At 57.5% G+C, this 13,048-nt stretch overlaps 1 protein-coding gene across 4 annotated transcripts in view; it reads right to left on the reverse strand.

Annotated features, from left to right (window-relative positions):
- The window catches only part of TMEM181 (transmembrane protein 181), a 38,361-nt gene extending 25,840 nt beyond the window's left edge, over positions 1–12,521 (reverse strand). The window contains exon 1 of one of the 4 annotated variants that reach the window (XM_059699926.1): positions 12,372–12,521. In XM_059699926.1, the coding sequence (XP_059555909.1) occupies positions 12,372–12,502 (131 nt within the window). In that variant the 5' untranslated portion in view covers positions 12,503–12,521. Of the gene's footprint in view, positions 1–3,649; positions 3,804–12,371 lie in introns of those variants that run through there. The other 3 variants (XM_059699925.1, XM_059699927.1, XM_059699928.1) reach the window with 3 other exon arrangements.
- Between the last annotated feature and the right edge of the window lie 527 nt (positions 12,522–13,048).

Genomic DNA, 13,048 nt, shown 5'->3' on the forward strand with positions numbered 1-13,048 from the left:
TCTGGGCAGTGGAAAGGGGCTTTCATTCTCGGTCCCCTCCCATTTTATTTCTTCTTGTAATCTGTATACAAATAATTTCTTCTGTGGCCCAAAGCACTGGCTGGGTGCCTGGGTTAAAATCCCGGGCCTCAGTGTCCTTTTCTAAAATCAGAGACAAACAATACCCAGAGGGCTGCTGGGGGCATGAATGAAATAATGAAGCACCCAGAACAGTGTAGGGAGCATAGAATTCAATCATGTCAGAAGTAGTAGTAGCTGTGCTTCCCCCGCACACACACTTTTTCTTTTTTTCATCCTACCAATATCCCCGAGACCCGGTGTAAAACCTTGCCCCTCGAGCTCAGAACCCGACCAACGGAAGGAAAGGGCAGGAGCAGCTGGCATCCCCTAGGCACCTCCTGGGTACCAGGCAGGCGCTCCCGTGAAGCAGGTCTGATGAGCCCATTTTTACAGACAGGGACACAGAGGCTCGGGAGCGGCCGCCTGCCGAGGACTCAGGCAGCAGGCGGTGGAGGTGTGGTTTGAACCCACACGGTCAGGAGCAGAAAGGTGGCCCACAACTCCCTCACACTCACTCCCTGCCCTCCTCACCAGTCTTTCCTTTTCAAACCTGCCATTTATTGGGTTTCGAGAAGAAACTCTGAGGGGAGGAACAGAACAAGAACTCTGACATTTCAATCAACCAACTTGAATATATTACAAATAACTTATCTTTAGCTACTCAGAAAGGCCATTATGCAAGTAGCCAAGGCCCAACAACCTCAAAATGTATTTGAATGAGCAAACCATGAATTCACGTGTATGCCTCCCAGGCTGCAAACCCAGTCTCTCGCCCAGGAGCGTGCTGGTTAGGCCACCAATACCCTTGTCAGGGCAAACAGGGCAAGGAAGCAGGCCACACACTGGTCAACGCAGGGCCCCGGGCGGTGCAGCCCAGTGGTTAACAACTGGGATCTGGAGGCCAACTGCCTGGGCTGGAGGGCCTGCACCACTGACCGGCAGCGTAACCTGGGGCACTCCCTTCGTTCTCTGGCTCCCAGATTGTAAAAGGGAGGACGCTAAGGGAGCCCGTCGCCTAGGGTTGCTGTGGCAAATAAACGAGTTACGACATGAAAGCCCTCGCTCAGTCACTGCCGCTGTTAACTGAGCGGCAACAGAGGATAACATGTCAGGGTGGGCTCTGGAGCTGACGCCCGGGCTTCAGGCTCAGCCCTGCCCCTTACTGGCTGTGAACTTGACTCCCTGACTTCTCTGCACCTCAGTTCCCTCATCTGTCAAATGGGGATAAGAAAAGCTTCCTCACGTGGAGGGTGGCTGTGAGGACTGCATGAAGTGATGTACACACGTGCTCACCACAGCACCTGGTACAAGTGAACACTGTTATCTCTCATTAGTTCTAGAGATCACTGTGGTTCAGAAAAAACAAACCTATTCGAAGAGACACAATCCCAAATAACTCTATGGTTGCAGGGCCAGGATACTGACCCAGGCCCGGTGTGCCCCCCGCACCGGGCCACGGAGGAAGCCTGGGACACAGAAACCACAGCGGGGCTCCGCTGCGCCACCCACCCCTTCGCTGCTGCCAGAAGGGAGTCTAATTGATACACTTCTCACTTAAATGCCCCAGGATGACAGAGACATGTAAAGTGCACTCTTTAAAAATGGGTGGTAAATACCAAGCGAGACCCACACAAAACGCCTACCTTATTTAAGTCTGCAGAGAAATGCTACAGTAAGAGCAAAGCGACCAATGGGACCTGAGAAATCTCAGCTACACGCAGTCAGCAACCCAACAGGAAGTTCCGAGAGCTAACAGCTGAGTGGGACTCGCCCGCCGCCCTCTCCTCCCTCTCCTCCGGGCATCTCACTTCCCAGGCACTGTCAGATAAGAAACGGAGTGTGCAGGAAGCGTGAGTGTAAATCTTTAAGAACTGGAAACTTTTTATTCTGACTGGTTGGATGGCGCTCTCTCCTGTCCTTTTAAAAAGAGTAGGCTGGGCCGCATGTGAGCAGGGAGGTCCTGGGGCCGGAACCTGCATGCCACCGACCCGCACGGCTCCCCCTCCACCCTCCCTCGCCCCATTCTTTCTCCAGCTTCTTTTCCTGTTCCTGTCACTTGTCACCCTTCTCAGCACTGGGCTCTCAGTAGTCACATCTGCCAACAAGAGCACTTTGACTCCACCAGGCACCTAAGTCCCGCACACCCTTCGGATTTCCAGGCCTGTTTTCTCCTAGGATTTTTATTCGCTGCCAAACACTTTCTCTGATTCCCAGGTCCGTGCCATCCTGAATGCTGGGCGGTGGTGGCTAGCTGACCGCCAGATAACATCCACCTCCCAGCCCCTTGCTCAGCGGAGCCTGACACACGGCTCCCAGGAGCATCCGTGCTGCCTACGGCTCCACGCACAGCAGATGGACTGCCACCAAGTCGGGTAACAGACAGCTGGGGTCCAGCAGGGGCCCTGGACTGGGTCTTGGTAACGCCCACACCACGTCAAGCCCTCGGCCTCTCTGTCCTATGAAAAAGTTTACCACCAGCACACACCACGCGGGGCTGCTGTGCGGACCCCAGGAGAGAGATTCGCAGGGGACAGAACCGCCAATGGCATGCGGTGGTCACTCTGCCACAGGGCCACAACTCTGCACAACACCAGAGGGCACCCTTTCCCCAGCATTTCACGGGGTGCCAGTCACAGACCCCACAAATGAACGGCCCCCCGGGGGCACAGAGGCAGTAAGGCTGACACCCCCCACCCCCACCTGGGCCTACAGAGCGGGGAGGCTGGATGCCGGCCGGGCCTCCCACGCTGCGCTCAGGTCAGACTTTCCCCATCACACCCGTTTGCACCTGGGCAGGTGCCTGGATCTCACTGCCCTATGTCCGCGGTCAGAGATCAGCAGGGGCACCGGGGACACGGAGCAGCACAGCCCTGTCTGAAGGCCGCCCTGGATCGTGGGACCCGCCCTCGGGCCCCCGGACAGGCGGTCCTTCTCCCCGACTTTCTGCAGCCCGGGTGCTCCGCTTCCCCTTCTCTGGACGCCCCGAGGCACCCGGTGACAGCTGCGTCAGAAGCAGCCTGGGGTGGCGTCCCTGGGGCCCCGGACGGGTCTTCCTCATTCAAAGTCCGTAGCTTCACTGAGCGACGAGGCCCAAAGTCAACAGGCTGCTCGCTGGGCCGGGCATCCCGAGATCGGGAGAGGCTGGCGGGCTGCCACGCGCCAGCATCGCCAGACGCCGCGCAAGCACCTCGCTCCCCGCGCGGGGCCGCCGATGCGAGGGCCCCCGGAGCCGGCCACCGCTCGGGCACCCACCCGGCTGCCTGGGCAGGTCGGGCCCGGGGCCCCTGGGCGAGCAGGGCCGGGGCATCCCAGGGCCTCCTGGGCGCGCTCGCCGAGGCCGCTCCGGACCCGGACCCGGACCCGGACCTGGACCCCGTCTCCACGGCTCACCCAGCCCGGCGGTGGAGCCCCAAGCCGAACCCCCCTCGAAGCCCGGAGGCGCCCCTTCCCGCGTCCCGGCGCTCGGTGTGGGCGGAGGACCCCGCGGCAGGGCTCCCGGGAGCGGGACGCTGGAACCCCAACTCCGGGCCCGGGCGCCGGGCACCCAGCCCCCGCCGCCCATCCTCCGTCCTCCGGGGCCCGCACTCACGGTTCCATCGCGGCCGGCGCCCCGGGTCCGCGCCCGCCCCGCGCCGCTCAGCAGCCGCGGCAGCCACAGGCGCAGCCCGAACGACAGCGGCCGGAGCAGCGGCTCCCGGACTCGTCAGAGCGCGACGAGAGGCGGGTCACGTGCGCGGAAGCGGCCGGAGCGGCGGTGGGCGGGGCCCGGGACAGGGAATGAGGCGAGGCCAGAGGCGCGGCAGGCGGGAGGGGGCGGGGCCTGGAGGTGAGGGGTGGGGCCTGGGAGGTGAGGGGCGGGGCCGGGGGCTGGGGGCCGAGCTCGGGGGTGGATCTCCCTCCTCCGCGCCTCCAGAGCCCAGAGGCGGGGCCAGGGCTCCCGCAGGAAGGAACCAATGAAGGAGTGATGCACGAATGAATGAGTGACATGACCCTTCCTCCCGGTCGTTAGCGGAGGGGGCCACACGATAATTCATCCGCACCCGTGCTGCCAGGACATCTCAACCGGGCATCGAATGGAATCTGAAAGACACTGTGGTGTCTGCATTTTTCTGGAGAGAGAATCCACAACTTTCCGTATTCCCGAAGAGGGTTGTGACCTCGAGGAGATGAAAGGCGGGGGTGACCTCTGACACCGTGAGTGATGAAGGAGCGCTTTCCCGCTCTCCTGGTGCCTCTGCAAACCCTTCCCTAACAGCTGCCCGGCACGGCACGCAGCTTTCCGTCCCCAGTACCAGCGCCCACAATGTCGCTATGGGGACCATCCCTGTGGCAGCGCTTCGCACGCTCGGGGCGAAGACATCAGCTGACCAAGAGCACTTTCTTGGTTCGGGATCTGGGCCCACGGTTCTGCATTTGTAATCAGAACAGTCGAGAGCCACGGACTGGGTATTTCTGAGATTTTCCTTTGCAGCATTGGTCAAAATGTCCCCTGTCTCCACGGTCCTGAGGGTTTAAAGTCAAACCAAACGAGGAAAACAAAAGTCTCAAACTTCCTTCCTAATGTATCCGCATTCACGCTCTAAGCTGTCAAGCTTGGAAGATAGGAAGAGACCAACAGGGCTAGGATACAGTTCCTGCCTTCCCTCAGCAAACTCAAGGGCAAAGTAAGTTACCGCAAGCACAGGTCGCTCCGGCGGCACCAAGGAAGGGCCCCTGACCCACCTGGGACTTGGGTGGACAGGACAAGGTAAGCAGAAGGCATGATGTTTGGGCTGACCTCAGGGGGAAGGGGAGGTGGGGAGATTTGGACTTTGGAGGGAAGGGGCATGGCAGGGAAAGCAGCAGCCTGAACATGGAGTGCATCATTATGACAAGGAATTCCATCAGCATTCTGAATCATAAACCTCAACGCTCACAGGAGCCGTAACAAAAGCTTATTTCTCAGGTTCTTTTCATAGTCACTGGAGAGAAAAGGCCGCAAGACTGGGGAACATAAGCACCAGTGCGGGGACAGTCAGGTAATGAGATGCGGGTCAGGTGGGTACCAGGAACCAGAGAGTGAGCCTCGTCTAAAGGGCGGCTGTCACTCAGCACTTTGAAAGAGCCTGACTTCAAATAGGACTTTTCATGCGATACCTTATGATTCTCAAATGTTAGAAACGAATTCAAAAACTAGTCTCTGAGAGGACGAAACCAAACGCAGAGGCCGCCAGTTTCCCCCTCCCGCCTGAAGCAGCCTTATCTGGCGCAGAAACGCCTGCTCCGGGGACTGCGCCCGCTGCTGAGAATCCCCACAGACCCTCAGACCCTTGCTGTTTCCATGCGACTCCGGGTTCTAAAAAGAGTTGACATCTTTGAGGGCCAAACTGCCTCCGGGTAAGTCTCCTAGCATTGTCCAGCATTAACTGTGATGGAGAGGAAAACGGAAAGGTGCTGTGACCATGTACAGGAAGAAGGGAGAGGGACCCAACATATGCTGGGGCTCCAAGGAAGTTTGATTCATCAACCATGCCTCCCATGAGGTCCCTCCCCGCCCCTCCAGGCTTCCCCACCCTGAGCTTGCTTCTGTCTGTCTGGCAAGCTTCCTCTTTAAGCTCAGAATGGAACACATTTCACATGCGGTCCGGATCAGCCCTGAGAAGGAGTTCACATTTTGGCAGCTTCCCCCCATTTGGCCCCTACTCCATTCTCAAGACGCCGCCTCAACTCTCTGCTCAGGGTCACGCTGTCCAGGGAGAATAACCAAGCACCTGAATTACCGAGCACCCGAAAAGCCTAAGGTCTGAGCCAATGAATCACCTTAACAACTTGATGAGTTATCAGTGGCCTTTAACCCCATTTAATAGATGAGAAACAGCGTGGACTTGTATAAAATTTTGAATCTCACCGGAGTATTCTATGTTCTGGACCATAAAGCTTGTTGAGAAATGTCCCTGAATCCGACCTGGCTTTAAGACACTGTCCCAAGACCAAGACAAAGAACAGGAATTCTCCTGGAGCAGGCCCTGATGCCCTAACTACGGGTTCCTAGGGTGACATAGATGCAACTCCACCTCCGGCCTTGGGGGGGGCGCTATGGTCACCATCTCCTTTTGACCTGGAAGTTGCCGGACAGGTAACAAGAGCTGCTATGTCTGGTTCATACGGTACAACCTTTCTCAATTCACCCACCAGTACCGCGAGGAGGGAAGAGTTATCTGTCATACGTGTAACCCATCTGACAGGTGTGGGAGGCAATAAACAACAGTGTTCCCAACTACTATGGGGGATATTTAATGCTGTGAGTCACGGTGCTATGGCTTCAGCAAGTCCAAACAGGAAGAGACTCTACTGAAGAAGCTTCGCAAGCATGTAGAGGACAAGGCGGAAGGAGAACACGAGAGAAGGGCGTCGCTGGTCCTGCAGGAACAAGGCAGCCCAGCTCCGGTCAGCTCCTCCGGCCCGCACAGTGCGCGGGTCTGAAAGGGGTCACTGGGCTCGATGTGTAGAGGCCGCCAGTGATGTGGGCAAGAGCAGCTGCAGGACCCGGGTGGTGAGGTCCAGGGTTCCGAGCTGAATAAGAAGAGACGGGACCCCCAGTGTTGCACAACAGTGGGTGGCACTTGGACCGGTTGCCTAGAGAGGGAGGTCCCTCTCCGCAGGAGACCCTCCCGACTGGGTGGTCAGGGCCACCACCCAGAAGGGGAAGAGGGACGGAACTCCCACAGGAGAGGGGAGTGGGAGAGCAGGCCTCCGTGGCCAGTCACTCAGCAGCAAGGTGGGAAGACTAGATGGCAGAGCTCCCAAGGGCAGCAGCAGGTCGGGTCCGCGACAGCCACGGGCTTTGTTGCAGTGATGGCAGCAGAAATTGGGTGCTGGTTCAGAGGTACGCAAACTCAAATGGCTAGAACATGCATCCTGTGGCTGCGTTTACAGCAACGGGTGTGTGAGAATTTGAGTCAGTCACCGGTGGGAGTGAGTGGGGCAACGTGAAATAAGTGGAGAAATAAGCAAGGTGGAGCCAATATGCAGGGCCCAGCGCTACCCCATTTACAGGGCAGCAGGGCGGGGGGCCAGACCCACAGGCATTGAAGAATTTAGTGTGGTGGCTCCTGGAGGCCGGGCTGAGGGAACTTTGCAAACGAATGGGAGGAGTCAGCTTGAGACTGAGGACAAGTGGGGACAATTGTGGGGGAAGATCCTAGAGGGAGAAGAGAGGGTCAGGAGTAGGGGTGCTTCCTGGGGAGGTGGGCAGGGATAGCGCAAAGACAGGGATGGATATGTCTTGGGGAGCTGACTGTGCTGGCCCCTCACACCGGTGTTTGCTCAGGCCCTCGGACCCTGGCCCGCCCGGGGCCTGTATCTTGCTGCAAATGGAGAACAACAGCACCAGTCCTCCTCGCAGGCCAGGGCATGGCTAACACTAAGCTAAGATCCGAGTATTCAAGTTTAATGACATTCTTGGTCTACATGATGGGGATAGAGAAGCCGGTTCTAAAACCACAGTCTCGTCAGGGACACTTATCACTCTTCCCACCAAAACAGAAGCGAGGACACAGAGAGAGGTCAGGACTCCAGCTACGGTGGGTTGTCTCCAAGACCTTGAGGACAAGGAGACAAGTTCGCCCGCTGAAACATGAACGGCCCATCAGTACGGTGGGTCAGGGTGGAAATATGCAGGCTGCCGTCACCAGGAAAGTGGTTCTCTGACCTTAACCCTGACTGAAACCTGAGCAGGTCTGTTCATCCAAAATGGGAGGTTGGGCGGCCGGGAAGCGCAGAAACGGGAGAATCAGCCGAGGTGGTCACTGACAGTGGCCACTGAGCTGTGTGGGGGACAGGGCCCTTGGCTCGTGACTTCCCATATTCCTGGCCGCAGAGGAGTGGGTGCACCAGGCTCCCTCCGTCTGATGCTCTAAACAGTCCTCACCCCTCCTGGGTTCCCCATCCTGGCCAAGACCCAGCCCGGGCTAATGAAATCATAATCCTCCAGGGCATGGCCTGGGCATTTGTGTTTTAAAAGCTCCCCAGGTGATTCTGATGCACGGCCAGCATTAAGAACCCATCTCGCCAGTTGCCCTGCCCTGATGCGGTGCCACCGGGACCCGTGTTCTCATGGGTCTGCACCAGCCCATTGAGTAAACACTGTGAAGCCGTCACTGAAAACAGCTTTTCCTGGACGTGTGGTCTAAGATAGGCCGGTGAGACTGAGGGCCAGACCCCGGGGCGATGAATTCACCCAAGGGACAAAATGTTGCTTCCAGAAGCCTCTTGGGTGAGGACACCCTGGGCATCACGTCATTGGCCAAGAAAAAGCAAGCCCATCTTCGCTGCTCATGTATTTTATGAGGTAATCACACGAGAAACCACGTATGGGTCAGCAAATGGCCAACCACAAATTCGTCGAGAACTGAGCTCTAGGGGAATGCATTTACTGTCCCTCTCCTTTGTTTAACCCTCTACCGTTTGTGACATAGACACAGCCAATTGCCCACCTCGCATCCATTACCCACGTCTAGTTCCTAACAGAACCCCCATCTGGTTCAGCCCTCTGCTCCTCCTCCTTTGGTGGGACTGGCTCTACCCTCAGCTCCTGGGCCCCTGGTTTGTGGAAGTCTGATTCCACCCCCTTGCCAGTATGTGCTCAAGAGAGGGCAAGGGCCCGATGTCATCAGTGAGACACAGGAGCTAGTTTTCTTTTCAGCTTCCTATTGAAGCATAATAAACATACCGAAAAGTGCACACATCATGCACACAACCTGGTAAATGCTCACCATTAAATGTACCCGTATAACTGGCACCCAGATTAAGAAGCAGAACATTACCAGCCCCCAGAAGACCCTCTCCTGCTCCCTCCCATCCACTGTCCCCCCAGAGTAACCCTACCCTGACTTCTAACAGCGGAGACATTTTGCCTGCTCTATAAGTTTTTATTTAAGTGGAATCAAAGTGTAGGTACTCCCCATGTCTGGCTTCTTTTGCTCACAGGATGTCTGTGAGGCTCATCTTCGTTGTTGTATGTTGTTTTAAGTTGTTTACTTTTATTGCTGTACTAGAGGCCCATTGCAGGAAGGGCTTCCTGAGGCCGGAGCTCCGTTCTCTGCTGCCTCAGCTCTGCTCCCGTCTCCGCTGCCTCGGCTCCGTTCCCTTCTCCCCTTCTCCTCAGCTTCGCTCCCTTCTGCAGCGCTTGGCTTCCTTCTAAGCTGTCTTCAGTCTTCGCTCAGTGCCTGTGTTTGCAAATTAACCGCCATCTTTGTTGGGTTAATTTGCATATCACTCTGATTGGCTGGTGGGCACAGCGGAGGGATGGTCAATTTGCATGGTTCTCTTTTATTAGTGTAGATAATATTCCACTATGGAAGAAGCCACCTTTACCCATTCTACTGCTGAGTGTTTGGCTGGTTTTAGTTCAGGAATATGACAAATCGTGGTGCTATGAACATTTTAGTACCTTCCTTTTTTTAAAAAAAAAAATTATTTTTACTGATTTCAGAGAGGAAGGGAGAGGGAGAAAGAGATAGAAAATCAATAATGAGTACCACTGATCCGCTGCCTCCTGCACACCCCCTTCTGGGGATCAAGCCTGCAACCTGCGCATGTGCCCTTGACCAGAATCGAACCTGGGACCCTTCAGTCCGCAGGTCGCTGCTCTATCCACTGAGCCAAACCAGCAAGGACTGGAAGCATTTCCAGTGTTATCTCCATAAAGCACTTGAGCTTCACAACATCTTTGCTGCATTTTTCCGATGTGGAAATTGATCACCAGCGAAATTCAATATTTTCCCAAGGCAAAGGGCAGAGTTGGGACTGGAAGCCAGGGTTCCATAAGCCCAGCCCATGCCTTTCCACCTACACCCAGCAGGCTCCCCTGTCCCTAGCAGGCAGTACAACTGTCGTCTCTCATTTGGTGAAAATGACTGTGAGCCCTCTGACCACATAGCTGCCGGTTTTCAGTGATGCCAGATGATGCAGCTAATACGCAAAGAGCCATGGCAGCTAACAGAGCATTAGCAGCTGTCTCCTGACTTCGCCCTGTTATGAGGAAACTTGGCGACACGAGGCTAGTCCTTGGCCCTCCAGGGAGAAAAGGACCAGTGCATGTTAATCATAAATCGCTAATGGGAAAGTGAAGATGCCGAGAAGAGTAGGAGCAAAAATCATAGTAGCAAGCTCGCCTTCCAGCCAGCCAGAGGCAGGAGCTGTAACTATCAGCTTCTCGACTTAGATGCCCAAGAGTGCTTCTCTGAGCTCTGTGAGGGCGCAGCCCACTGACCGATAGAAACGCGCAGTGGAGCCGTGGAAGACAGTTCAGTGACCCCAAACCTCTCCCCACTACAAAACAGCCTCTGATTCGGCCTAACCGCGCTGCCGGCACCCACGCTGCAGAGCACTCTGCAGCGAGCATTCCCATGGCTGAGGGCAGCATCCTCGGTGCCCCTCCCGCCCACGGCGGATTTGTCTTCAGGAGCCAACGAAAATGAGCTGCTCCTGGAGCAAAGATTCCCGCGCCTGCTGTAGCACAGGCAGCCAAACGGCCAGGGTCACTTCCTCCACCCCAAACCCTTCACTGGCTCCCACTGGAGCTCCATCACACCATCAGTCTGTCCCTCCAGGCCTTTTAGGACCTGGCCCTGTCCATTTCCAACCCCGAGTCCCAACAGGCTGGTCTGCAGTCTGTTCTGTGACCACTCCATGTTTTTATGGTCTCAGGGGTTTACACTTGTCTGCTCTTCTCCTTCCCTCTCCCAGCTTACTGTCTAGTGAGCAACTCATTCTTCAGTTCCCAGTCAATGTCACCTTCTCAAAGAGCCTTCCTGGCCCCTTCTCTGAGGTGGCACCCATCACGCTGGATCATGGCACATGGTTCATTCTCTTCCCAGCACTCATAGCCATAGGTCACCACTTGCTTATTACCCATACGCCCCAGGACAGCAGGTACCCTGTCTGTCTCGCTCACCCCAGCACCGAGAACCACAGCAGAACCACAGCAGATGCTCAGTAACTATTAGTGGAATAAATGGCTGAGTGGATAAAGCACAGTCCAGTTGTGGGTTAACCAGTGATGTGGCTTTGTTCTCTCTTCTGCTACCTGCATGAAGACCATTTTGCTATTCACTAACTCCCAAGAAAATAAAATATAGGAAAAATAGAGCGGGGGGAGGGGGCAGGGAGAGATTCATGAACAGGAGATTGGAACGTATGGAAAATAAGATGTGAAACTCTGTGGGTTGTAGGTTTTTTTTATCCTGTCCCCCAGGACCTGCAATAGAAAGATTTTTGAGGCGCACCCCAAAGCTACACCACATGACATTTAAAACCCCCTCAGATACACTGTTCAGTAATAGACTGTGGATGAGCCCTGGGAAGCCTCGGGAAAGGTGTGACGGAACTGTGACACCTGTCCTCCGGGCCCGGCGCTGCACCCCCTCCCTCCATGCAGGACACTGGCCATGCTTAAGCATGCAGTGAGCAAGCCGTGCTTGGAAGCATGGCTTTCAGGAACCTCTGGTCCAAGCTTCCCGTTTTCCCGAGGAGGAAGCTTGAAGCGCCGTTAGCAGGCAGCCTTCTCGAGCCGCGAAGCCAGTTCGGGCAAACTCCATCCCGGCTCCAGGCTGCAGCCCCTATAGGTCCTTTCCGCACGGGCGCACCAGGGGCGGCCGGCCACTGGCAATGGCCACACTTTCCCCGCAGAACGGCACAGCGCAGGGAGGAAGGGCGGGCCCTCGCCAGGGTCTGTGGGCCCCACAGCTCTCCCCTGGCTTCAGGAGAGGGATGCAGAGACGAGCACAGAGGAGCCCAAACCCACCGCCCCTGTGGGTGCTGACAGCGGCTCCCCACGGCCTCTTCGCCAGGCGCTGCTCAGCCCGAGGCAGCTGCCCCACCCAGGAGCCCCCAGCCTCAGAGACTCCCACCGCAGCCCTGGGGCCTCGGACCTCACAGGAGAGGCAAGGCCCTCTCGGCTGGACGCTGAAGGGGAGTGATCACGTCCCCAGACCAGGACTGAGCAGGCGGTGGGGGGCAGAGGGGGGGAAGCATGACCGGAAGAGAAGGAGAGAGGGAGGAGCGCAGCCAGGACGCAGCCCCTGAGTCCCATTCTCGGGATACAGGAATCTGGGCTCAGGTTTCTAGGCGCCTCGCCCCTCCCACGACCTATCCTAGGCCCCCAGAATGCGGGCGCCCGCAGCCAGCACCCAAGCACCTGCTGCCCCCGCCCCCACCCAAGGTCCTGCTGCCCCTGGAAGGGGCCGCCGGAGCTCAGCCGATCCGGCAAGGGCGGTGGGGGAGGCCGGGGCCCGGCGCTGCGCCCCTCCCTGCAGGCCCACGCGCCCTACCTGTAGTAGCGGTCATCCTTGAACGGCGTGAGGTCCTCCTTCAGCTCCCAGTACGCCTCCTGCAGCCGCTTGCACAGGTGCTTGAGCTCGCTGCAGAGCGGAGGCTCGAAGGCCGGGTACTCGGCGTCCATGCCCGCGTCGCCCTCCGGAGCCCAGCCCCGCGCCCCTCCTCCTGCCGCTCCGCCCTTGGTACCGCTTCCTTCGCCCCCTCTCTCTCCCCAGCGCCGGGATCCAGGGCTGCCAGCGCGCGGGGCGGGACCGAGGAGGAGGAGGAGGAGGAGGAGGAGGAGGAGGAGGAGGAGCAGGAGGCTGGGAGGTGGGGAGGGGGCGCGGAGGGAGGTGGGGCCGCGTGCTCAGGGAGCCGCCGAGATGACTGGGTGTGGGGTGGGGTAAGGTCCCCAGAGGGGCCTAGGGAGGGGAGGGTGCCGTGCCCATCAGCCGCCGCCCAGGCAGTCGGAGAAGGGAGGCGGTGGGACTCCAACCCAAGATCATCTGCCGCCTGGGACGGAAATATGAAGGGCCACTCTCGCCGCTGCTCGTACTGGGAAAGAGGAGAAACTGGCGGTGAGAGCAGAAAGGAAAACGGGGCTGGAGGGCGGATGGAGGGCCCTTTCTTGCGGGAAAGGTCAAAGGCTGGAGCCGGCTCCCCAGTTCAGCACCACGGACAGCTTCCCCCT

This window comes from Myotis daubentonii, chromosome 6, assembly GCF_963259705.1.
Source record: "Myotis daubentonii chromosome 6, mMyoDau2.1, whole genome shotgun sequence".
Classification (NCBI taxonomy): Eukaryota; Metazoa; Chordata; class Mammalia; order Chiroptera; family Vespertilionidae; genus Myotis; species Myotis daubentonii.